Consider the following 27,488-nt stretch of genomic DNA (forward strand, 5'->3'; position numbering starts at 1 on the left):
CAGGATCGACGAAAATCCCGCTCTCAAAAAATATTACCGTTATTATGGTAATCCTGCGCGGGAAAACCGTTAATACGGTAATTTCAGGGAGCTGCGAGCTGAAATCCAGCGAGATATTACCGTATTAACGGTAATATTTTTTGAGCGCGGGATTTTCGGCGATCCCGCCGTCAATTGAATATGCCCCTTTATGTATAGCTAAGGAAACTTCAAAGCAAGGGAATCACTATAAAGCCTTAAAGCAAAATTTTGATTGAGTATAGCAATACTGCTCAAACTCAAAATAAATGAAGTGTACAGTAGCAAATATACTATATAGTTTATATATAATGAGTATAATATATATATATATATTTGTATATTATATACATATTTGTATACATTACAAGTATATCTACCATACATAATTTTATAACATTCAAAGCACCAAAGGGCCATTTGGACAATGTCCAGGGGTTTATATAATTTACATAACAATACTTTTACTTATAGCACTCAGCAGATCACTTCTTTTAGCACCAACTAATTTAGACTATATTTCACCTCTATTATTATTTAAAATTGTTTATATAAATTATAGCTATGCATTTCTGGGTTACGTGTGACCTTTAGTGTTTTCTATTAGCCATGTCAAGAACCTCCAAAACCTATATTGTACATCATTTGTTTTTCAATAGGCTCTAGCCCATGAGCACATATTTACAACACTCATATTCTGCCAAAATAATGAGAAACTTTCAAGCACTGGTATTAATTACACAAACTTAGCAAGGCATTCAATGAAAACACACATGTGCATATGGTAAGCATATGTTGTATGCATATTGAAAATGCCTATTACACATTCCCGACCATTAAAATATTTCGGACTGAGTTACTGCACTTTACTAAAGCACAAAAGCTGCAGTAAAAAGAGTTTACATACTATACACGTGTACAGAAAAACAGCTTTATTGAAAAATAAATAATTTATGCAGTTTGGCAATTACTACAATGGCAGATCATATTAAGGACAGAGCAGCAAGCTGCAGCAATGGATCACTTTTAAATAATGTTTCATAAAATCGTCAATCGTTCAAGAAGTCTGTAGCTTGTTACAGCTTGAAATTTGCAAATCAATGGAAAGCTAGGGGCAACAACTACTGTCCCATTTCTCTGTTCCACTTAGCTTCCAAAATTCTTTAACAACTTGTTTTCAGCCATCTGACCCATATGCTGTCCTTCCACTCTCTCATTAACCAACTTCAATCAGCTCATTAACCCACCTTCTTCCCTTTACTGAAGCTGCCCTCATCAAAATGACTAATGACTTGCATTTAACTAAATAAAAGGGCTACTTCTCCCTTCTCATACTCCTTGACCTTTCCACAGTTTCCAAGGCAGGTAATGATAGAAATGTAAGTTTGATATCAGTTGTGGGCTAAATATATGAATGAAATCAAACAGATGATATTTAGAAGTATATAATAGGTATTAAACTTATAATACAATATCAGTTTGGGATCATGAAGGAACAGTCATGATAGACCAATTAGTTTGAATGAGGTGGTAAGTTTTATCAAGATAGTCTATTAGATGTGATATATTTGGATTTTTCAAAAGCATTTGATACTGTTCCACATAACAGATTGGTACATAAGACGAGAATAGTAAAAATAGGGGAAAAATTCTATACATGAGTAGATAGCTGGTTTAAGAATTATATTTTATTTATTTATTTTGAAACAATTTTTTTTATTGTTTATTTAAACAGGTTTACACGTATAAAACATCACCAATGAGTTGTATAAATGGAGAAGAACATAAATACATGTGGATAAAATGAAAACATTTGCAGGTGTATGATAAATAAAGTGATGTAAAATCCAAATGTAGATTTGGTGTATATAATTCAAAGAGAAAAAGTTTGTAGGTGAGGGGAGACATAGAGGGGGTTAAGGGGGAAGAGAAGGAAGGTATCTGATGAGGGAGCGAGAAAAATAAAGATGAGTGAGTTTGACCATGGTAACTAGAGCAAGAGATTGGTATATTTAGTCAGTCATCTCCAATCAGGAAGAAGTAATTAGATAGTAAGTTAAACTAAGAGAATGTCAAAGGGTAGAAAGGGGTGGTTCTGCTTCATAAAAGGATGTCCAGGGGTTCCACACAGCTTTGAATTGAATTGGAGTATCGTTGAGGGTGGCGGTTATACTTTCCAATCGATATGTTGACCATACAAAATTTATGGTCGCAGAAAGTGAGGGTGGGATCGAGTTCTTCCAGTGCGAAGCAACCAGGCAGTTAGCTGCATTAAGAATATGTCTAATTAGTTTTTGAGTTGGGCGGGATATATTAGGGAGACGTCTAGGGAGTAATGAAAAGAGCGGTGTGTCAGGAATTTGAACGTGCGTAATGGAGGATATCAATTTATGGACTTGTTGCCATTATGAGACTATCTTGGGGCATGACCACCAAACGTGCAGCAGGGAGCCTCTACAACCACACTCCCTCCAACATCTGTCCGAAGAGGCTGGGAATATAGAATGAAGACGCGATGGGACCAAGTACCATCTACTATATATTTTGAATGAATTTTCTTTGATTCGAACAGAGATAGAGGTTTTAGCCAGATTAGTTCTAATCTTGGTCCACTCTTTAGGATCTATAATCTCTCCTGTGTCTTTTTCCCACGCGAGTTCATGAGGTTCTTTAGATGGAAGACCATAATTGTTTAATAGTTGGTATAATGAGGATATGAGGCTTCTCGTGGAGTTTGGGTGCTTGCAGAATGATTCTAGGGGAGAGCACTGATCTGTGAGGGCTGGTTTAGGTAGGGAGTTGTAGAAGTGTCTAATTTGTAGGTACTGATAAAAAATTGAATTGGGAAAATTGTATCTTTTTTTTAGCTCCGCAAATGTAGGAAAGATATTCATGTGAGCAATGTCCCATGAAAATAGAAGATGGTGGCGAGTCCAGTAATGGAAGGCTTTATGATTTATCCCTGGGGGGAAATCAGGAGAGTTCCATAATGGGACAAGCAGCGGATGTTGGGAACGAAGTATATACATATATATATACGTGTCACTCGGTCCCAGATAGCTAGTGAGAATTTAGCTGTGGGGGTATAGTTTAAGAGTTTGGTTCTGTGCTGAGGCTTGGTCCAAAGCAACGAGGAGGGTGAGTATAGGTTAAGTAAATCAGCTTCTACATGTGTCCAGACACGCCGACCTGGGGGAGAGTGCCAAAGGACGCATTGCACTAAATGAGTGGCTTGATAGTATTTTATTAGATTGGGTACACCCAGGCCTCCTATGCTTTGGTGTTTGAATGAAAGTCGAAGTTGGATTCTTGGTTTACGACCGGCCCATATGAATTTTCACCGGGATTGCTGTAAGTTTTTAAGTACATGTATGGGGAGGGTCTGCCATAAATAGAGGAGGCGTGGTAATATATTCATTTTTATAGTTAATGAGCTTTGGGAAATTAGCAGCATAAAGTTGGGAGTAAGATTTAGTTAGGTATACACCTAGATATTTGAGTTGCTTAGATTGCCACCTAAATTTGAAGTTAGTTTTAAGTGTCTGAGTTTCCGCGGGCGCAATATTTAAACTCAAAATCTCGGATTTGTCAGCGTTAATCTTATAGTTGGAAAGGGAGCTGTATGTGTCAATTTCTTTAATAAGATTTGGGAGTGTGATATGAGGGTTAGTCAGTGATAAGATGACATCATCAGCGTACAAAGCAATTTTATGGTCCCTAGTGGAGGTTGGTATACCCGTAATATCAGGGTTGTTTCGTATGCGCGCTGCAAGGGGTTCCATAATGAGGGCAAATATAAGGGGGGAAAGAGGGCATCCCTGTCTGGTGCCATTATGTATAGTAAAAGGAGTAGAGGTGAAGTCATTGGCTAATACTGAGGCTGTTGGATTATGGTATAATGCTGAGATGCCACGACAGAAGTCTCCTTGAATTCCCATAGAAACTAATGTTTGTTGCATGAAAGGCCAAGCGACCCTATCAATGGCCTTTTCGGCGTCTAAGGCGACCACCAGAGCCGGGAGAGCATCTGTATTAGCTATATGAATCAAATCATTCAGCCTTCTAGTGTTGTCCGAAGGTTGCCTACCCGGGACGAAACCCACCTGGTCTGGGTGTACTATTGAGGGTAGTACTGGGCTCAGTCTATTGGCAAGAACCTTAGCAAAGATTTTTAAATCAACATTTAAGAGTGAGATGGGGCGGTAGCTCCCTGCTTCTGTGGGATCCCTCCCAGGTTTGGGAATGACTACAATCCCTGCTCCAGTGGTCGCCCCGTCGAATTTGCCCCCCGATAATATGGAGTTAAACAAACCAGATAGCATGGGTGCCAAGGGCTTGATGAATTTCTTATAATAGAGTGAAGTAAATCCATCTGGTCCGGGAGCTGATTGACGTTTCAGAGATTTAATAACATCGATGATTTCTTCTGTCGTGATCTCAGCGTTGAGGGAGGCTAGCTGTGCAGGGGTTATTTTAGGGAGATGGCACGATTGGAGGTATTTTTTTATGCTGGATTTTAGAAGGAGGGGGTCTGTGATGTCTGGGGTGATATTATATAGGGATTCGTAATATTCTCGAAATCTATGTGCTATATGTTTTGGGTATTATATTTTATTTATATGGCGCCACAAAGGTCAGCAGCAGTAATCCTTAACACATTCTTTGATAAATGAAAAACAAAATATAAAGATCAGACATACTGAATAAACCAATAATATATAGATAACATGGTAATGCAGATCATCTGAGTTATGGTAAGGATCAGCGTGTCATAGGCCTGAGCTCAGGAAAAGGACGCAGGCCATGAGGTATAGAGGATGATGAAATAGTAAAAGGAGAAAACACGGAAAGAGGGCCCTGCTCGATAAAGTTTACATCCTAAAGGAAAGGGGAAGACACAAATAGGGTGGTATCAATTGGGGGAGTGGGGGTAAAAGCCAATACAAGGGAGTTAGGAGGAAGGCTGATAGGCTTGAATAAAGAAATGAGTCTTAAGGGCATGCTTGAAGCCTTTGAGTGTAAAGGCCAGGGCCGCCATCAGGGGGGTACGGGGGGTACTGTTGTACCGGGCCCGGGCTCACCAGGGGGCCCGGTACAACAGCTTAGCACAGACTTACCTGGGGCCCGCCGCTGGTCTCCGCTATTCTGTCTTCAGCCTCCGTCACCGTGACAGCCAGGCACCAGGATCCGATTGCAGGGGTGGAGGATTCATTCCCCCTGCGATCATGTGCTCTGCCTGTGACAGATCATGGGGGTGGGGGGGGCCCGCTCATGGGGTGGCACGGGGGCCCGTACTGGGCCCGATTTTTTTTTTCTGAAGGCGGCCCTGGTAAAGGCTAACCTGATAAGGCATGGTAGATTGCCTGGGCTGCTCCCCAGCTGTGAAACTAAGAACTGGAGGCGGGAGTGGGAAAAGATAATCAGTGAAGCTGTGATCATTGGCTGAGTGGAGGGGGCTGCAAGGAGTGTAGGTAGAGATGAGGATGGAGATGTAGTGATTGAGAGCTTTGAAGGTGATTTTGAGGAGTTAAATTGAATTATGTATGCCACAGGGAGCCATATAAAATAGTTGCTATAAATGGAACATATTTAGATTAGGTTACAGTTATTAGTAAGGTTATTCACACAATGAAACTATGTACATGGACTGCTCTCTTTTTGTCAATTTTGCTAACTATGAGGAGAGAGAAAGTTTTTAATATTTTTACAAATTGTTGGTCCGTGATTGAGGGTCTGGGAAGAGAGAGAAGCCCATTGAGTATTCCCCTCACACTCAACAACACTCAACCAATCATCTATAATCATTAGACATATACGCAACTGGCGATGTAGAGGAGCCTATACCTGTTGCCCACAGTGCGACATGGGTGAAACTCTGATAGGAAATTCCGAAGCTTCTCTCTGCACTGTCAGACATATTTATGCCTGGTGAAGGAACATTTATGAATAAACTGGTCGGGTCTTTGCAAGTGTGAGGGATGGAAGCTCAATCTATATAAGCATCCAGCTTATTACAAAGCACCACCTTCTTTTCAAGCCAGCACCAGTGCAAGTAATAAATAATGGGAGAGATTCAATTCAGCACGAGGTGCTGCCCAACATCACCACAATGTCCAGCTGCGCCTATTACAGTAAGGCATATCCGATCAGATATTGACTCAATGTATCACCATGGACTGTTCTGGAGAACCATTGCGCTGAACTGAATCAGCACCGATGTGTTGCGTTACAGAATATAGTTAGTATTTATGCATATGTAATATGCTGGTTATATCAGTGTATCTAATTGTAATGTATAATTTAGTAGATAATGCATTAAAAAATAGATAAAAGCAACATTTTAAATATATAAATTAACTTGAAATAAAAATAATTAAAATGTATAGGAAGGTGTTCGAGTGCTTGAGAATGAAATGTTTATAGATACAGTGTAATTGTGTGTATTTATAATGATATTCTTTAAATAAGTGTGAAGGTTCTTGCAATTGTTTTGGCAAATATATTTGTGTATACTCTGTGTATTTGGCTCCATCTCTATTATCTGCCCTGGGCCCAATTTTACCTAAAAGTAGTGAGAATATGTAACTTATTTTTGCTCCATGATCACAGAAAAATATGGAGTCAGCCAGTAGCAGAGTTTTTGCAGAAGAAGTTGTTTGATTGCTGTAAGTATGTGTTAGAGGCCGACTAAACAGTGGCCAGACAAATGCATGGATTGGGGGCACATTCACAATTACAATCAGCAGACACAGTAATCTTAATATGTCAATGAGTGGAAAACCCTAACTGCTGGATTAAAAAATGTCTCATGTTCTTTAACAGCTGTCTAATGAGTGTATGTATTCTCCTTCTCACGGTTCTAACTGGCGATTTCTACTTGGCATTAAGGATCCCTTCATACACACAAAGTGTTTTAAATTAGTAAAATTAGTATGTCCCCAAAAAATGCTAACATTTTTAAAACCAAAATGTATGAAAATCACACCAGTGTGACTGGTTCCAAATTTGTCCAAGATGGGGACATTCTTAACCCCTCACAATCAAATAAACACACCTGCATTCCAGTTTTAGGAACTGTCTCAGGAAAATCAATCTGCATCTACTTTTGGGAGATTGGAGACCTGACTGGAAATGCACAAGGAGGAACTGAAAATGTCTCCTCAAGGTCCATTCTACTACCACTTCATTCATTCCAACTTTTATCATTATCATTTATTTATATGGCACTGTGCATAGATCAAAACAGAACACGGTATACAGGGCACTTAAAACTGGGAAAGGGAAGGATGAGAGGTGGGAAGTGAACTAATGCAAGTTAAACCTGTTCCCAGGAGTGTGGGCGCAACAAACAGGATCAGAGCTAGTGATGGAGATTTGAAGGCAAGGGAGAAGAAGAGACCAAGGTCAGGAGCCTAGTGTTGAGGTGTAAAAATTGCTGAGGTGCCGAAGGCAAAGTTAACAGAAGTTGGAGGACACTAGGATTAGAGGGCCCTTCTCATGGGAGCTTACATTCTATAAGGAAGGGGCAGACTAAGAAGAAACACAAAGTAGGGAATAAAGGTGAGGAGATTAGAAATCTGAATGGAAAGATGTACAAGAGCGGGTAGTATGAGGAATGGAGGAAGAATGTGGGTGAGGTATACTACGATTAATTAAGAAGGATCATGAAGAGGCGGGTAGAGGAGGGCAGGGGAGAGGTTAGACAGAGGAATGGTAGGCTTTCCTAAACAGGTGGGTTTCTTCTAAAAATATTACTTGGTTTAGCTTCATGTATGTTTTAAATTAATAATGAATTGACAGGACATTGGGGACTCTATTTATTACATCACTTATCTGTGTTTGAATGTTTTTATTACGGTCGTGAACATAGAGAACTTACAGTTATTTATGAGGGTTAACCCATTACATAATTGTGGGGAAGAAGGCCTTAATCATAACTGCAGTGTAAATATGATATATCAAATGAATCCATTGATAAGTTGAGCTACTAAAGTCTAAAATGTGAAGCCAGAGAGTCTGTGTGTGTGTATTTGGTGGCTCTGCACATCCCAGTGTTAGAAGATAGCAGTCACCTGTAGCAGCTTCAAAGGCCCCTGCGGTGAGCTATATCCTGGCCTCGGATGGAGTTTTAACACCTGAATAGACTTTTAGGAACCGCTCAGCATGTTGTCTGACTCAAAGAGACCATGTGCTGACTTGGCTATAGTATATAGACAAGAATAATTCAGTTTTAAAATATGCCACTTAAAATCAATAAACGTAGCGATCATCCACAAATTCCTCAATAGCATGATGAAGGGCAGCTCATATGTCAAATTGTCAAATTAAGAATTATGCCACACAGAGAAGTGGAGGAAATGAGTATAAGCTCAACTGATACCCTTTACCTAGGCGTGTTTGGCATCAAAAGATTCATAGGGGATTTATTAATAATATAATTGAGTCTGTGTGACGCTCCACAGAAAATGTAGGCCACATAGTAGAATTGGGTAGTATATCAGACAACATACAAATGGTGATTGAAAAATGTATCACAGACCACAACCCCTGGGAGGTGGGGAAAGGTGTAAAAGGCCGAGACCAGTTACAACAAATTGTCAATCTCTTGGGAAAATCAATCCACATTGATAAGCTGTCCATCTTCCTAGCCAATTTCCAATGGCACTGATTATAAAACTCATGTAAGTTATACTCTGAATGTAACCCCTTTTATTTTAAACTTCTTTGCTTGTGTATGTTGTATCACTTGTTTATTAGCTTTTTTTAAATATATTTGAATGCCATGTACCTTTGTATATTAAATCTATAAATTTAGAAAGTGGCGTCCTTGATACTCTAATGAATTCTTTAGCCCAGTGGTTCCCAAACTTTTGCAGTTCGTGGCACCCTTAGAGTCGCCATAATTTTTTCAAGGCACCCCTCCAAAATAATTACTGAGCAGTCCAGTTTTATAAGTAGTTGGGTCAAAAAAATGTAATAAGTATTTAGGTCAGGACAGAAATACTTATTTAGTTGTATGAATAAATGCCCCCTCTGCATCCAGACACGCTGCCTCTCTGCATCCAGACACGCTGCCCCCTCTGCCCTCTCTCACGCTGTCCCCCACCTCTGCCCTCTCTCACGCTGTCTGCCCTCTCTCACGCTGTCCCCCACCTCTGCCCTCTCTCATGCTGTCCCCCACCTCTGTCACGATGTCCCCCTCCTCTGCCCTCTCTCATGCTGCCCCCCCTCCTCTGTCACGATGTTCCCCTCCTCTGCCCTCTCTCACACTGTCCTCCTCCTCTGTCACGATGTCCCCCTCCTCTGCCCTCTCTCACGCTGTCCCCCCTCCTGTCACGATGTCCCCCTCCTCTGCTCTCTCACTGTCCTCCTCCTCTGTCACGATGTCCCCCTCCTCTGCCCTCTCTCATGCTGTCCCCCCTCCTCTGTCACGATGTCCCCCTCCTCTGCCCTCTCTCACGCTGTCCCCCCTCCTCTGTCACGATGTTCCCCTCCTCCGCCCTCTCTCACACTGTCCTCCTCCTCTGTCACGATGTCCCCCTCCTCTGCTCTCTCTCACGCTCCCCCTCACTCTGCCCCAGGCCAGCCATAGAATAAACAAACAACACATAAACTTACCAATCCGCGCGGTCAGTGACAAGCTGTTGCGTGAGAGAGGAGGATACTGGGTCCCGGCAAAGCGCGGATTGGTAAGTTTATGTGTTGTTTGGTTTTTCTATGGCTGGCCCAGGGCACCCCTGTGACAGCGCCACGGCACCCCTGGGAGCTGCGGCGCACACTTTGGGAACCGCGGCTTTAGTCTGTTAAGAAGAATATAGGGCGACCAAGTTAACCCTTTGAATGTTGGTGTGTGATTTGCTGATACATTTAACTAACAAGCCTAGTGTGTGCTTGCATTTACATCTGTGTAAGAGTCTGGGGGTGTGAAGAGTTAACCCTTTGTTTACTGGTGTGGGCCTTGCTAGCCTGTAGGTAGCTAGAAGCCTTGTGTGCCAGTGTGGGACAGTATATGGGGGTCCTATTGCCCGTATGCAATAGGTGGTGGTAAACCTGAAGTGTGTAGGGGTGTGAGAGCCTTGTTTGGGGGGTGATTCAGTAGGTCTATAACCTGTGTGATAGGTAGAGAGACTGCGGGCTGGACTGCAGGCTGGAATCGTGTGTAACCTCATACAGCAACACCCCAAAGTCACGAGAGCTGGGGCCGTGTTCATGACAATTACATTGATGGAAATGCATCTAGAATGTGTTTCCCTTCATAAAGTGCTCCTAAAAGTGAGGTCTCATTGATGAATGCATAACGTTAATGAAAACATGTGCTCTGAAGATACTGTGAGTTTTTCTGCTGCGAGATAAAGTGAGCAACCCAAATATTGGTACTGCTGCTGTCACTAATTATTTCTATGCATGGCTTTTATCATTCATATTGAGGCGGGGGACTACCCCTGATCTATCACCACATGTTGCAGGTTTATTGTATGCACACCTGCAACAGAATGTAGATGGTAGACTGGTCATACCAGTGCTTGTCTATGTGAACACCAGACTCTTTATGTCTGTCTCCAACATATATTAAACTTATATATTTACCTAAACAATGATTTGGATAACAACTGTTCTATTAAATCATCATCCCAAATTAATGATTTCAACACAGATTTAATAAATTACTTTTTATACGCCTTGTCATACTCGAGGAAATATACTGTTCCACACGGCTTCTGGCTACCCACAGGCTAGCAAGGCCCACACCAGCAAACAAAGGGTTAACTCTTCACACCCCCAGACTGTTAAATTTGACAAAACACCTAAATGAACCAGCAAATATTCTGTCCTCATTATTTTCCCCATTTCTGAGAGTGCATTAATGCTATGTTAAGGTTTGCTCATTTCAATGTTCAAAATAAAATATTTACAAATAATTAAACACTAGGGGAGTGATCACTGACTATTTAGGCAATGTATTCCAATTATGAAATATAGCTATCTGGATCACATTAAATATTGTTACACTTCGTATTGCAGCATCCCTTTCCATAGACTCTCTATATGGCAGATCCTCAATGCTGCCACTAATTGGCTCCACACTGCTTTGGCAGTGACATCCCTTCCTTATTAGGGTCCCATTTTTTCTCTCAAGAGCACTTCTTTATTATTATGGGGGCTCATTCCACTTCTTGTGGCTCTCTGAACTCAGGGACTCCTCCACTCTTTATATGCAGCCATGCTCTGAGGTAATTTCTCCCTCAAATCTGTCCCATTTCACTCATATTATCTCTGTTATGATGTACTTTGGCCCTTCATGGCAGTAGGTCGCGGATTCGCTCTCAAAATTGCAAGGGACCCCGATCCCACTCTTCCCTCATGGCAGAGGGGGCTTTCCGTATTTCTCTATTATCTGTAATCTATCTATCTAGGAAATCTATTCAATTTAATTTTGTGTCACTATCTCTGTTTTTTCCATTCTCGACAATTAATTTTAGTGTAGCAGTTGCAATATTAATATAAGCAAATGTGGAATTAATAAGGCTACAAGATTAATGTGTGGTAATATATTAATGGCAGTGTCATGTTAATGAATAAATTGTGTTTCTTATGTCAGAAATGGTTGTAAGTAGTACTTTCTGTTTTTCTAATCAGGACATTAAACTAAACATTATGCTAATAGATAAAACATACCCCTGTGATTGTTAACACTTCCAATACATACTTGTCATAGTGTATCAGCAAGTATTCTCTACATAAAGATTTGGATTGTGTGTAATACTTCCCTTTGATCATTCATATGGGCACAGACATACATTTCATGTCCTTTGGATTTAAAACAAAATGTTTTTTTGTTTCCTAGTATTTCTTTCCTGGAATAAGCATTGCAGTGTTCAGGTTGTCTGCAGCTGTATATATTACATCATATATTAACCCATCCTTCATACAAGGTTCCAGTATATCTCCAGGGAGGAGAAGAGTTATAACAGACATGTGCTACTTACCAACAGTAAAGAATGTAAAGCAGTTAATAATTTCTAACATTAAATCTTACCTCCTCAGATTGTGTCAAATCTTTGAAGGGCACATTTCCAGGTCTCCTCTTCCCATGTTCCCACCTCTCCCAGAATTTGGTAAATAAATACTGCTCTGTAGCGCTTTGAAACTTGTGTGGATCAATACTGTAAAGATCTTCCTGTGGAATGGCATCAATATATCTGTAATACAGGCAAACAGACCAAGAAGAATAACATTATTCACTGATGTTGCCACGCTCAGGATACCTAGGCTACTGACAACATTATGCTTAATTAGTGATAAAATGAAGTCCATATGCAGTATAGCAAAAAATAACAGATCATTGAGATTGCGGGAGAGCACCTATAATCAAAACCGCTTCAGCAATAAAAAATAAAGAAATTACTTTTTGTGCAAAATGTCACACAGATATAAAATAGGGTACTTATTAATTATATGGGCATCACACTTGAAATGGAGGATGAGCTGTGCAGGATCCTGCCTTGTATCCTACACTAGTCTATCTATTTTTTTTTTACTTTTGCGCTTATGTTCTTCACCTCTGCCTGCATGTTGCTCACCCATGTCATTACACAGCTGGCAGGCAACAGTTCAGTGGGTTCTTTCAGAGGGGAGGAGAAAGACTCGGTCAGCTGCGCAGCTGTTGGTTGGACACCGAGCATCTGCACTTGCTCAAGAAGCAAATGAAATGGCATGGCAGGTGGACGGAGTTCATGTCAGAGTAGCCACTCCTTTTCAAGTGGCGCCCGTGTAATTAACAAGTACCCAAAATAGAAATCAACCACATACAATATATCTAAAGGTTATGTTTAAACCTAGAATTACATTATACAAAGAGTCCCTTTAAGTACTGTACATATATAGTAACCCCTAGTGTTGCAGAAATGAAAAAAAAACCCAGATACATTTGTAGACAGTTGATGGCCATGTGGAGTTCCCTTTTAATTAATAACCATGTATCAGTATATGTCAAACCAGCTACCCCCTTTTCTTAGTTTCACATTTTAGTATTGGAGTTAGCATAAAAAACAATCTTCCAACATAAATCTATACCTCAATAAGGATTTGTCTAGTTGAATGCGTGCTTGCCTGAAAGGAAGTTTATTTGAAAATCTCTTCTATTCTTATATCAAAGCTACCACCGGGCCACCCCTCATTTGCATGCAGACATAAGTGGCACTAAGCAATGTGTATTTTCACAGGAAGCATGGTAACATTTTTCATTTCTACAACTAAGGCATGTATTCTTATGTACAGAAAAGTTATACAAATATAAATATTTGTTAGACAATTACTAGCCATGTGGCTTTTTTTACTTTATAGGGGCATATTCAATTAGCCGCGGTGTTCCTCCGAACATAGCGGCTGCGCACATTTTCAGGTACTATAGTACCTCATCATTGCAGATTTTTCCTTGCGCCCCTATGGGGGGAATGAAGAGAAATCCACAATGTTACATTGCCACAGAGTGCCTTCACGACGGTTCTGGAGACATGCCGCAACTAATTGAATATGTCCCTATAGTTGCTGGAACTTGAAGTGGGAACTATACGCAAAGTATTAGTCATGCTTAATTAAAGGGTATTGACAGATAAAATTAAATATTTACCAACATCCACGTTAACCAACTAACAGAAGAGTCCCATGCGAGTTTTCACAGCGATTTAGGCAAACTCGCCACAACAAGTGCCTTCAACACTTCTTGTCCCAATGTCCAAATAGTGCGTTGCCAGTGTCTAGCACAGGTGTAGCCTACAGAGAGCTATATCAGACAGCTATGCCGCATAGAGAGAGCTATATCAGACAGCTATGCCGCATAGAGAGAGCTATATCAGACAGCTCTGCCACATAGAGAGAGCTATATCAGACAGATGCAACCTAGAGAGAGCTATATCAGACAGACGCAACCTAGAGAGAGCTATATCAGACAGACACAGCCTAGAGAGAGCTATATCAGAGTTACGCCGCATAGAGAGAGCTATATCAGACAGCTATGCTGCATAGAGAGAGCTATATCAGACAGCAGCCCTGCATAGAGAGAGCTATATCAGACAGATGCAGCCTAGAGAGAGCTATATCAGATAGATGCAGCCTAGAGAGAGCTATATCAGACAGATGCAGCCTAGAGAGAGCTATATCAGACAGATGCAGCCTAGAGAGAGCTATATCAGATAGATGCAGCCTAGAGAGAGCTATATCAGATAGATGCAGCCTAGAGAGAGCTATATCAGACAGATGCAGCCTAGAGAGAGCTATATCAGATAGATGCAGCCTAGAGAGAGCTATATCAGATAGATGCAGCCTAGAGAGAGCTATATCAGACAGATGCAGCCTAGAGAGAGCTATATCAGACAGATGCAGCCTAGAGAGAGCTATATCAGATAGATGCAGCCTAGAGAGAGCTATATCAGATAGATGCAGCCTAGAGAGAGCTATATCAGACAGATGCAGCCTAGAGAGAGCTATATCAGATAGATGCAGCCTAGAGAGAGCTATATCAGATAGATGCAACCTAGAGAGAGCTATATCAGACAGATGCAGCCTAGAGAGAGCTATATCAGATAGATGCAACCTAGAGAGAGAGCTATATCAGACAGATGCAACCTAGAGAGAGCTATATCAGACAGCTATGCCGCATAGAGAGAGCTATATCAGACAGCTATGCCGCATAGAGAGAGCTATATCAGACAGCTATGCCGCATAGAGAGAGCTATATCAGACAGCTATGCCGCATAGAGAGAGCTATATCAGATAGCTGCGCTGCCTAGAGAGAGCTATATCAGATAGATGCAACCTAGAGAGAGCTATATCAGATAGCTGCGCTGCCTAGAGAGAGCTATATCAGATAGATACGGCGCATAGAGAGAGCTATATCAGACAGCTATGCCGCATAGAGAGAGCTATATCAGACAGCAGCCCTGCATAGAGAGCTATATCAGACAGATGCAGCCTAGAGAGAGCTATATCAGATAGCTGCGCTGCCTAGAGAGAGCTATATCAGATAGATACGGCGCATAGAGAGAGCTATATCAGACAGATGCAACCTAGAGAGAGCTATATCAGACAGACACAGCCTAGATAGAGCTATATCAGACAGCTATGCCGCATAGAGAGAGCTATATCAGACAGATGCAGCCTAGAGAGAGCTATATCAGACAGCTATGCCGCATAGAGAGAGCTATATCAGATAGCTGCGCTGCCTAGAGAGAGCTATATCAGATAGATGCAACCTAGAGAGAGCTATATCAGATAGCTGCGCTGCCTAGAGAGAGCTATATCAGATAGATGCAACCTAGAGAGAGCTATATCAGACAGCTATGCCGCATAGAGAGAGCTATATCAGACAGCAGCCCTGCATAGAGAGCTATATCAGACAGATGCAGCCTAGAGAGAGCTATATCAGATAGCTGCGCTGCCTAGAGAGAGCTATATCAGATAGATACGGCGCATAGAGAGAGCTATATCAGACAGATGCAACCTAGAGAGAGCTATATCAGACAGACACAGCCTAGATAGAGCTATATCAGACAGCTATGCCGCATAGAGAGAGCTATATCAGACAGATGCAGCCTAGAGAGAGCTATATCAGACAGCTATGCCGCATAGAGAGAGCTATATCAGACAGATGCAACCTAGAGAGAGCTATATCAGACAGCTATGCCGCATAGAGAGCTATATCAGACAGCTATGCCGCATAGAGAGAGCTATATCAGACAGCTATGCCGCATAGAGAGAGCTATATCAGACAGATGCAGCCTAGAGAGAGCTATATCAGATAGCTGCGCTGCCTAGAGAGAGCTATATCAGATAGATACGGCGCATAGAGAGAGCTATATCAGACAGATGCAACCTAGAGAGAGCTATATCAGACAGACACAGCCTAGATAGAGCTATATCAGACAGCTATGCCGCATAGAGAGAGCTATATCAGACAGATGCAACCTAGAGAGAGCTATATCAGACAGACACAGCCTAGAGAGAGCTATATCAGAGTTACGCCGCATAGAGCTATATCACAGACGCAGCCTAGAGAGAGTTATATGAGACAGCAGCGCTGCATAGAGAGAGCTATATCAGACAGAGCAGCCTACAGAGATTTATATCAGACAGCAGCCCTGCATAGAGAGCTATATCGAACAGACGCAGCCTAGAAAGAACTATATCAGACAGACACAGCTTAGAGAGAGCTATATCAGATAGCTGCGCTGCCTAGAGAGCGCTATATCAGATAGCTGCGCTGCCTAGAGAGAGCTCTATCAGAGAGATGCAACTTGAGAGAGCTATATCAGACAGCTACGCCACATAGAGAAAGCTATATCAGACAGAAGCAGCCTAGAGAGAGCTATATAAGACCGTTACGCTGCATAAAGAGCTATATCAGACAGACACAGCCTAGAGAGAACTATATCAGACAGACACAGCCTAGAGAGAGCTATATCAGACAGCTATGCCGCATAGAGAAAGCTATATCAGACAGACGCAGCCTAGAGAGCTATATCAGACAGCTATGCCGTCTACAGAGAATTGGAGACTGATAAAGCGGTATTTGAAAACAAATTGAAGGGAAGGGGCATGTAGGGTAAAGATTTAATTTAGCTGAAATTTAAGTTTAATTTACAAAGTAGGTTGTATTGCAATATTACTATGCTTTGTTTTTGGTCACATCACTGAAATAAGTTGACAGGCAATATGTTGCTTAGCATGACAAGCCAGCATAGCTGTTCCAAGTTTTTTGCTTTTTTAAGTATAATAAAGTATAAAAGTTTAATATCCTTTGACATGTTTAAAACATGGCATTTACCTGTCACAGTTTTCCATCTCTCCCATCAGATTATCTTCAAAATCTTTCAACTCTTCCTGTAGATCCCTATGTTACAAAGAGTCAATATGAACAACAGAAAATACATCACACTATCGCCTGGAGGAGCCTCCTGTGTCACCAATTTAAAGCTTGGTGTTGGTGTTCTATGGTGAATGGTAAACACCATAAATGTGTCATAGGATGAAACTTTCAATGTTGCATTTCTTGTAAAATTAGCATATAAACATAAAATTCTAAGCACAACATCTTTGTAACCTCCATCTTCCTAAGCCATGAGCCTTATAAGCAACAGACATCATTACATTATGTCAGCAAGTAGCAAGTGTGTGGTAAAAAATGCCTATATGTGGTTGTAAATCAACAGAATATCAGTGCTCCAAAAGCTGGCATTGCCATTTTTCTGTTTATTGCTATCAATTTGATAAAACATGAGCAAAAAATATATATGTCCTATTCAGAGGTAATTTTTTACATTGTTTAACAAACTCTTTATTTTTACACTGCGATTTAGAGTTGAACTAATATACGTGCCCGCACTCATTTCTAAATCTGCCTGCACATATTAAGTTTGGCCTTCCTCACAGCGCAACATAGTTTTGCCAAGATGCACAATTTCATCTTCAATCTGGATTTACCCCTAACTCAAAATGAGACCCAAGGAGTCTTGTTCGGACATTTAGTTATAAGGGCCATTTATGAAAGTTTTGGAAGTGAATTATGAGATGTGTTGGGAATGTGCATGGTGGAAAAATAAATATATCACTTTAAAGCCTTAACTACAATAGCATTAGAACCATCCCATTGATTAATTTAATTTATTACATTTTTGCCAGAAAATACTTTTTATTTGAGCCTCATTTAGGTCTTAAAAAGATGGGCATAAAAGAAAAAAGGGAATGTATTTATTACACGCATAATGTTTGTAAATTTATTTATTGCATAAATAGTTGTGTGCAAAAAAAAATGCATTCCTATATAAAGTCTGCCTGGTTGGTATAAAGGTCATTCAATTGAAATTATAGAAAGGTTCCCAATTACCAACATTTCTATATCTCCTGTACATATTTTTAGGTGGGCAGTAAACTCTACGGCTACCCGCTAACCCAAGAACACCCCTAAGTGTGCACTCTCCACCCCTTGAAGCTCATTGACATATTTTATTCTGAAATTCAAAATCTTATTGTTGCATGTGGGTGCAAAATGAGACACAACTGCATTTAGCCCATATTTAGCCTGGAGTACCGTGAACCGCCAAGCTCCTCCAATAAGGTGCTGACCTGGTACCAACATTTCCATAAACAAGTGCATTCTTAGAAGATTTATAAAAAGTCCTTATTGTGTCCATGCATTGAAATGAGCAGAAGAAATCCAACGCATATGTGTGTAAACTCAGGTACGCTCATTAAAGTGACATAACTAAAGAAAGAGACACTGCAACATCTTCAGACGTAACAAATGTATCTTCATCTACAAACTCTGTGTGTTTGGGGTTTCTACTGTTGTTTAACTGGGTCTCCGGACACCTGTCCCCACTGGCATCCTGGAGAAAGCTAAGGATTTTGGAGCATGGAATTAGAAAAGTAAAATGCTTAGTAGGCAGGGTTGACATCACTCATTCAATGTTTTTAATGTCCCCACTGTGCCCTAACACAGAAGGCCGTCCCCACTTCCGACAAACTAAATTAAGGGAGTATTGGGAAGAGGGACGAAGCACTTGAGTGGGGCAAGCAGAGCACCCAAAGGTACAAGAGTTTCACAGTTGCCATTCCAGTCTTACTTTCTGTCAAATGGTACAGCACATTTTCAGAATATAAGACTCTGGTCCTAATATTATCTACAAACGTAATTATACAAAAAGCATGCATGGGATGATCGTAACATAGCATATTTAAGACAGTATATCAATCCCCTCTAAAAACATTTTAGTGGGCACCCTGGACTTACATGACTTTTCTTATTGAAGAGGTGTGTAGGTCAATTTTATACTACCAGTGCTGAATTTCAATGGCTACACAATGGAAAATGTATATGCATGCATTACTTTGAGACATGGTAACAATTATGACTTTCAAAATCAGATGCTATTGTCACTAGTTTCATCTAAAGCCCTAAGGACTAAAAGTAGATTGCAAAGAAATGCATCTGATAACCATGCTCACATTATTCTCCTGTGAAAATGATGGATTCTACTCTCTACCGCATCCTGTTTATACTTTAGTTTCTCCATTAGGTTTTTCTTGACTACATCCTTCAGTCCTTCCCCAGTGTAGCCTCCTTCAGGTAGACTGTCCAGTGATTGTCTAAGTAGTGAATGATAGACTGATGAAAGCTCAATATCCGAAGGGTCTCTCAGCATACAGTTATCCAGGATACGTACAGATGTATGTTGCCTAAATGCTGTACTGTAGCTATTACTGTAAGCCAAAGGGTTTCCCTGTTGAAAAAAAAATGAAAGAGAACTTTAAGTTGTTATTCAGATATCACTATTAACTTTCACCAATGTATTCATATAGCATGGGGTCTATGCAGCACAAAAACACTGAGTAAAGAGCCCTTGCATTCCTACTCTTTCCCCCATTTTTGCCTTTGGATGGCCATCCTTTGGGGACATGGCCAGTGGGAGAGTTGGGGTGGTGCAAGGATGCACACGTTTGATATTAGTATTAATCATTAACATGACACTTCTTGAGCTGCTCCCTCCCCTTCTATCTATGATGAAATACTGCCTGCCTGTGGTCTAAGTATGACCTTGACATGAGCTAAAATAAGCTTGGGGGAGGTTGAATCTGCGTATTACAATGAACTTGGGTAGATGTTCTTGTTTAGTCTATAATAGAGTATGCATATGAATATAGCTGCAGCTGAAAATCCTAATAAAAATGTTAACTCCAAAGTGATCTGGGTGGATATTAAAAATAGTACAGTGACTGATGGATTGACACTGTGTCATTCTATCATTTGTAACGCTATGCATATGTACACTGTATAATCGGTATTGTTTATTGCTATATTTTCTCTTTCTAACAAATAAAGAATTTTTTTTAAAAAAAAAATAGTACAGTGTAGGCTCATAGCTTGAGCTCATCCCTTGACCATTTGCAATTTATCACTGATAAACATGTTTCTAGTTGACTGTATTCAATCATATTTGCTGAACTGGGGAGTAGCAAATTATAATAAAATAAAATGAAAGCCATTATTATCACGGTGAAGAAAAATAACTTAGTTCTACATTTATTTATAAAGTCATTGGGCCTGATTCATTAAGGGACTTAGGCAAGAATTTGAGTAAGTTTTCTTACTTAAGTTTTCTGGACAAAACCATGCTGCAAAGCAAGGGAAGTAAATTAGTTTATTATTTTACACATAAGTTAAATACTGGATATTTTTTCATCACTACACATCAGTTCAAAGACCACTTACTTTCAATTTCAGTTGTGAGAGGCGACGTAGTCCATGCAGAACTTTCAATGTCTCTGACAAGGAGTTGATATTGTTATTGGAGGCATCAAGCACATTAAGCGTCAGTGAGGAGGAGAGGGGAAGAAGGCTGGAGATCTCATTATTGTGAACAAATAGTTCATATAGTTTGGGAAGATTCTGAATGCCATCAAGAGAGTGTAACTGTGGGCAGGATAAAGAAAACAGGAAACTCAGATGTTTGTCTTCCATTTTCTTTTATAGAGTTTAACCTTGAGTTTAAGTTTTCTTAAAATATATATATATGGAATACTATATCTCGTGTTCATAAAGTACAGTGCTATTAGACACTATGAGCCTGATTCCTTAAGGAATGTTAAGCAAAAGCAAGTAAAGCAAAACCATGTTGCATTGGAGGGGGAAGTAAATTTAAAATGTGATAGCAGAGTTATAGTTGGGGTAGGGCATATCCTAGATGAACTTTACATTTCAGTGTACAAATAAGCTATCAAGTATTTGTGCTTTACATGAAAAAAACCAGCCAGTATTTTCCTTATATGCAAAATAATAAACTCATTTGCACCCCCGTGCTTTGCAACATGTTTTTGTCCAGAAAACTTGAGTAAGAAAACTTACTACATTTTTTGCTTAACTTTCCTTAATCAATCAGGCCCTATATCAGTAAGCATCATAAGGCCCATTTGTGTGGATAGGCTACAACATTGCAGAATTGGCATGCTGGCTTTAAATTGTCATTGGTGGTATGTAATGCAGAGCTTTCTTATTTACTTTTTATTTATCTGCACTTATGCTGAGAAGGGGTAGCCAAACTGTTTTTGTAATGCATGTCTGTATAAAATGAATTGTCCTTATTACTGGTAAAATAAATACATTTATTTTGTACTTTAACAAGGTGTTGGAGGTAGGAACCACATAGGTCTTATCAGGCTTTTCTGATGAGAAGTTGGGGAAGCACAGCAACAGTGGCCCAGGTGTTGAGAGGATGGAAATCTAGGCCTGTGTATATTGAAATATAATTGGCAAGAATCTATACATATATTAATATGACACCTAATTATCACATTTACTTACAAGTGGCTGTTCATTCACTTTACTTATTTTGATGCTCCTTGCTAATGCAGAGATATATAATAATATTCTGACCTGATAGTTGTAAATTATTCTGGAATAAGGTGTTAGCTATTTAATTAATCCTCACCAATATATTTGTTTGTTGGAATCTGTTGTCTACGCATAATAGTAATAAACACTATCAGTGATACCTACAGGACAATGTTATTGTGCTGGCAATCAGAGATATTAAAACTCAAACATATATTTGTACCACCACGGTTGACAAAGATTTGAGATACCAAAAATAAACAATAGTACAGTACTGTACAGTAAAGAAAAAACAGCCCTGAGAAAACTTTTCATGTTGTTTCATTATGCAGTTATGGGCAGTTAATGGCAATTGATGTACATAGCTATCTAGTGGAAATTATGCATATATCTGGGTGTACAAGCTGCTAAAGTAAGATTGAGCACATGAAAAACATAAACAAAATCATATTTTAGTGCAGACGTGAGAGCATTGCAGATTCTTTCATCACCTAAGTGTCTGTAATTTTAACATCACCTTGGAGGCTTTTATTTTCAATGGATAATTGCTCACATTATGTAAACAAGTTGTACTAGCTGCAAGGTTGAATATATCAATGTATTTAATATTACAAATAGCACAGTTATTACTCTTGAGATAAAAATTATCAGAATATTTCCTTATGTTCAAATTATTTAATGTGTCTGAAACATGAGTTTTTTCTGATTACTTCAGTTCCTAAAGAATTGCAATTTAATAATGAGGGACCTTCAAATGTACAAGTAGACAGTGCTGTATTCTCTCATATTTCAACTCTACTTAAAAAGGAGTCACGGACCACAAGGGCAATGGGTGTGTAAAATATGGGTAAGTCTTGATGTCATCCGTTTGTAACATCTGTGGCTGAGAGGAGATTAAAAATAAATATAGAAGCCGATGCTGGCTGGGAATACATATCCTAGAGGCCCTGCTGGCTGGAAAGATATTGCGCAATTGCAAAAGAACTGACAAGGGAGTGTGTCAATTACAGTGGAGAGAGGGGAAATAATGGTCTTACTTGATGTGACGGGACCAGACCACATCTCCAAGAATTACATGGACAATCACCCAAAGACCAGTTCTTAAATGGCGCCTGGCAGACAGTGGGAGAACTTATTGCAGACACATGGTGGAGTAAGAAGGAAGGGACAGAAAGTGAGGGACAGCTGGAAGCACGGACACATAACAATTGTGAAAGAGGTTAATTTCAGGAGGGATTGTGTGTTATCCAAAATCTGGAAGTGGGGAAAGGTAAGTATTACCCACTGTGTTCCACAGGACTGCCCCAGACATTGTGGCAAGGGCATTGCAGCGGAGCCACTGTGGAAGGCCAGCTCATCTCCATTCCAAGCCCCTGGCCCAGCCCCCTCTAATGTTTGAGGAGAGACCCAGGGGTTTGCACCGAGGGAATTGGACCATAGATATAAGGAGTCATTCCAGAGAGGGAGGGGGTATTCATTCTGAGGACTGATTCTTGTAAGGTGTGGGGCTGACTGGTGTTGGGTTTCTGTTCTCTACCAGCAGACCCGGTGATCATCACAGTTCTGTACCTGGGGAAGCAGGTTGTTGCTCCATCTTGGGACCTGTCATCACCTCACTCCATTTGGAGATACTCGCCAGGTTCTGAGCAAATTGGTGCACCCACAGGAGTGGGGATATTGATACCAATAGCCCCACCATGCTGATGGAGAGTTGGTCAAGAAAAGTAAAGATAATGTTCTATCTTTCATTTTCTCCTTGCCTGTGTGATTTCAGAACCTAAGGATGGCCGGGTAACCTAGTGAACTTCGGTTCTAAAAACCTGGTGTCCTCACATTGGACACTAGGGTGAGGGAGAGAGGAGACAGACCTATGTGTGAGTAGGAGAAAACTAATTGAGACAGATCTGTGAGAATATAGAAATATATTAATGAGATTGATCTTTTAAGAGATTATATGTAAAAAACTGTATTTCTGGAGATCAACATTTATGAGAAAAAGCATCTGATGATAGAAATATATGTAAAGAGATTATCGATTAAACCAAAGCGTTGGTGAGGAAAAACATAATTTACGGAAAAAAAGCAACCCTCTGGAAAAAGAAACCGTGAGAAAAGTGGAATTGCTATGATGAAATCCTGGTTCTTGTGAGTAAACCTGAAAAACTATCATTTACTTATATTACATAAACCTGAAGTGAAATGGAGATATAGATTTAACACCTGCATCAGTATAAATATTTATTTTAAAGACTGTGATATGGATACCTTCAAGATATCATCTGCATGAGTATAAATATTTATTATTTATTTCAGAGACTGTGATATAGATCCATTCAAAATATCATCTGCATCAGTATAAATGTTTATTCCAGAAACTGTGATATAGGTCCATTGAATATATTATGTGAGTAATTAGAAATACCTATTTCAGAGACTGATTTTTATTTCAATCATCTGCATCGTCAGTGATATGGAATTCAAATACATATCTGGAGAAAATAAAATGTACATATAACTGAGAAGTAGATTCCAACTGTTTATAAATACACCAACGACAGCCTGGCATGGAAGTGAGGGATATTGCAAGAATCAATACTGTGAACTGTAAAGTTGTAAGTGTGTTATAATAATTTATTCTAAGTAATTAGTGTAATTTAGTATTACTCGCAGGCTATTAAAAACAATTTAGTGTTATAGGATCTATATATAGGTGTTAGCTATAGTGATATTTTATAGTAAGTTAGGATTAGTTTATAAAGGGAATTTTGTAGTCTATTAGAAAAAGTTGCATAATATCAAAATTACACAGATACTATAACATTCAAATGTATTAATATATCTATAGTGAGTCTAATACTCAACCTCAAACGTGTTTGTGATTTTAACTATTATTTATTCCTTAATTGTACTTCTATTTATGATATATATTTCCAAAGTAAATATTCCTATATAAAAGAACAATCATATCGAATGTCAGAGTTGTGAAAAGTGTGTGTGGTTACAGGGGGTCCCCAAATCGCCCCTGGTGGTTATTACATGCACTTCCATACATACCAAGTCTAAGAATACTTGGTGGCGGCACTGCTAATGAAGAAGTAAGTGATACACACATGACGATTTTACATGTTATCACATATCGCCCCAGTACGAGGGGTCCAACACTCTCACCTGTCAAATGCGGCGTCGGTGCGCTGCATCTGTCTGATGGCGGCAGCCATCTTGGTTTCGTGTCTGCGCATGCTGTCACTTAGAACTCCTCCCCCTCTGCTCCCATTCTTCCAGCCTGTCATTACCTCACTATTTAAGGCACCAGGGCTAACACTCAGTTGCCTGTTCTTTGTTTCTCATTATTTCTGCATGACTGACTCAGCCCTGCTCATTCCTGGATATCAGCTCACAGAGTTTACTATCCTCTCCAGCATCTTGGCTCAGCTGTTCAGTGTGACTATTCTACAGGTCTCAGCTCACAGAGCTCTCCTACTTTGTTCCTGTATTTCTGCATGACCAACTCGGTAATCCTATTCTCTGCCGTGAATTGTGACACATGTACTCCCCTTAGCAGGAGTAAGGGGGTGTTGCACCTTCAATGTACATTAGGAAAACTTGGGCATTGTTAGGACTAACAAACCCTAACATCCCCCCAAACAGTAAAATATTACAGATATTAATGATCAACTCAGATTTCAATGACCTGTATAAAAGCATTTGCTCATATTATATGGTCATATGACTATTCAGGGACTTCTAATTCAAGACCTAATTTATAGGTGTGAATTATTATTATTATTATTATTATTATTATTATTATCATCATCATCATCATCATTATTTTAGTGTGCCTTTTATTTTAAACACCCTTGTCACATATTAATGGAAGGCATATGTCCTTAATAGTTAGAATATACAGAGGTGAGGATTTTATATTGAAACATGACTGCCTGGAACAATAGTGAATATTTTTGCATAAATGAGTAATTCTCACTTATCATAGAGCTGTTTTATTTCAAAGCTAATGCCATATAATTACTTTACTATTTCCCAACATAATTTGGTCACTGAAAACACTGTTTCAGAATAAACTCTGCCCATGTGTTTTAATGAATATTTATATCTAAATACATTGAAAACAGACCATACTTAAAAATAAGTTATATTTCTCCTATGTGTAACTCATCTTTAAAATACTTGCTTTAAAAAAAAGTTGTATTACTTGTAAGCCTGTAGTGGTTTGGATTAATCTCAGTATCTGTCCCGACTCGCAAGCTTAATAAATGAGCTTTCAAAATATTTGTCATACTTTCAGAATGGATAACTGAAGTTCTCTTTCAGTGGAAAAATGTTAAACCTAATACATGTCTTATATACCAAGCAAGACACTGTCAGTTAACCTCTGCACTCCCAAATATTATAAAAAATCCATAATGATAAAAGGGGCAATTTTAAATGAAATGTGGCCAAATTATTCCCTAAAAGGCTAATGTAGGCGTCTAAATGAGTTTTTCTATTTCCTTCATGCAAAAATATACCCCATTTATTATTATTATTATTATTATTATTATTATAACTGTAACAAATTTAATAACATCTGGGTCTTTCCACTCTTGGCAGAGCAAAGCTGAAACTTCTTTGCTGGACTTCACAAAATTTGATATGAATAACATTAGGTAAACATGTATTATATGTAACACATGTATGCACAGAGCAAGGACTCCTAACTACAAATGTGTTATGAACTCCACAATCAGCAACCAATAACATCTATACGGAACCTATGGTGCGGGATGTTTTCAGCATTAGCAGCCACCTTTCCCAGAAGCACGCTGTTTACTGGTACTTAAATGCCCTCTGCAATTGATCCCAGTAGTGTATAGTGGTTTAACAATTATGAGTGAGTTAGAGTCAGGGAGGCTCGCAGCTATAGAGCAATACACAGACAAAGCGAGACAAACAGGACACAAAAAAGAATGGTCAATTGGTAAGCTGGGTCAGAGGACAGGAGAGGAACACGATGTCAAATAACAAGCCAGGAGTTCAAGGGCAGGCACAGATCTAACAGCAGCAGTAGATAATCAAATCTCAGGATAAAGATGCAGGAACTAGCCTAGGTAAACCTAACACCAGCAAGGCAATAATGGCAAGGAGTGAATTTATGCAGGTCCTGACCAATCAGCTGCTGGGTAGAAAGCATGTGAGCAAAAAGCGATGACTGACAGCTGTTATATAATGAGCAGAGATGAGTCCAGCAAGAGCTGGTATTCACCAACAATGTGGAATCCTCCTTAGCAGCTCAGGAAGCAGGGTGAATAAGGTTGCTCAGCAACAGACACACAACTACTCTGATATTCAGCAAAATCTGTAATGGATTTCTGAGACAGAGTAGAAAACAAAACACATAGCAGCAACACATAACAAAATGTTAGCCATCTACTATTAATAAGCAGTTCATTTAAACATTAATGGCTGGCACATGTAACTTTTATTGAAGCATTTACTCTTTGTTGGAACATTGTGAGCAGACATATTCTATTTACTATCCTTGGTAAATTATCACACAAGTTAAAGGTTTCCACACACAGAGTGATCAGATTAGTCAATTTGGTAAATATCAACCAAACTGCCTGACATTGCTTAGTCTAAAATGATCAACAAATCCAATCAATTATGTGATTTACCTTGATTTGTACATGTTATACTGAAAGTCAGCTGATGACAACAGCGTATATGTGAGGACATTGGCCAACTGAAGGACGACACCTGTGCATTTTGGCCTACCACATGTATGGCCATATTGGATGCAGATCCAGATGCTCTACATTCACGAGGAAATGCTGGACCCATCCATGTGTTGCCAGCACTACATATCAACATCATCAGTGGTAGTTTATCACCATTAATGTGATTTTAAAGATAACACAATACAAGATGCATGGGGCCCAGTGCACATAGCTCTATTCCCATTCTTCCAAGTTATTTATTTATTTATTTTCCCCCAAAAATAAAAGCGCTAATAGTTTATTTTTTATCAATTGACAAAATGCAAAGTGAATGAACAGAACAGAAATCCATATCAAATCAATATTTGGTG

The 27,488-nt window shown here is 39.5% G+C and overlaps 1 protein-coding gene across 2 annotated transcripts in view; it reads right to left on the reverse strand.

Moving 5' to 3' along the window:
• Positions 1 to 27,488, reverse strand: part of LOC142149984 (uncharacterized) — a 96,142-nt gene that overhangs the window by 21,752 nt on the left and 46,902 nt on the right. For both annotated transcript variants that reach the window (XM_075205259.1, XM_075205258.1), the window contains 4 exons: positions 20,285 to 20,485; positions 19,021 to 19,295; positions 16,841 to 16,906; positions 12,056 to 12,218 (listed from right to left, as the gene is read on the reverse strand). In XM_075205259.1, the coding sequence (XP_075061360.1) occupies positions 12,056 to 12,218; positions 16,841 to 16,906; positions 19,021 to 19,295; positions 20,285 to 20,485 (705 nt within the window). The remainder of the gene's footprint in view (positions 1 to 12,055; positions 12,219 to 16,840; positions 16,907 to 19,020; positions 19,296 to 20,284; positions 20,486 to 27,488) is intronic.

Source organism: Mixophyes fleayi, chromosome 4 (assembly GCF_038048845.1).
Source record: "Mixophyes fleayi isolate aMixFle1 chromosome 4, aMixFle1.hap1, whole genome shotgun sequence".
NCBI lineage: Eukaryota > Metazoa > Chordata > Amphibia > Anura > Limnodynastidae > Mixophyes > Mixophyes fleayi.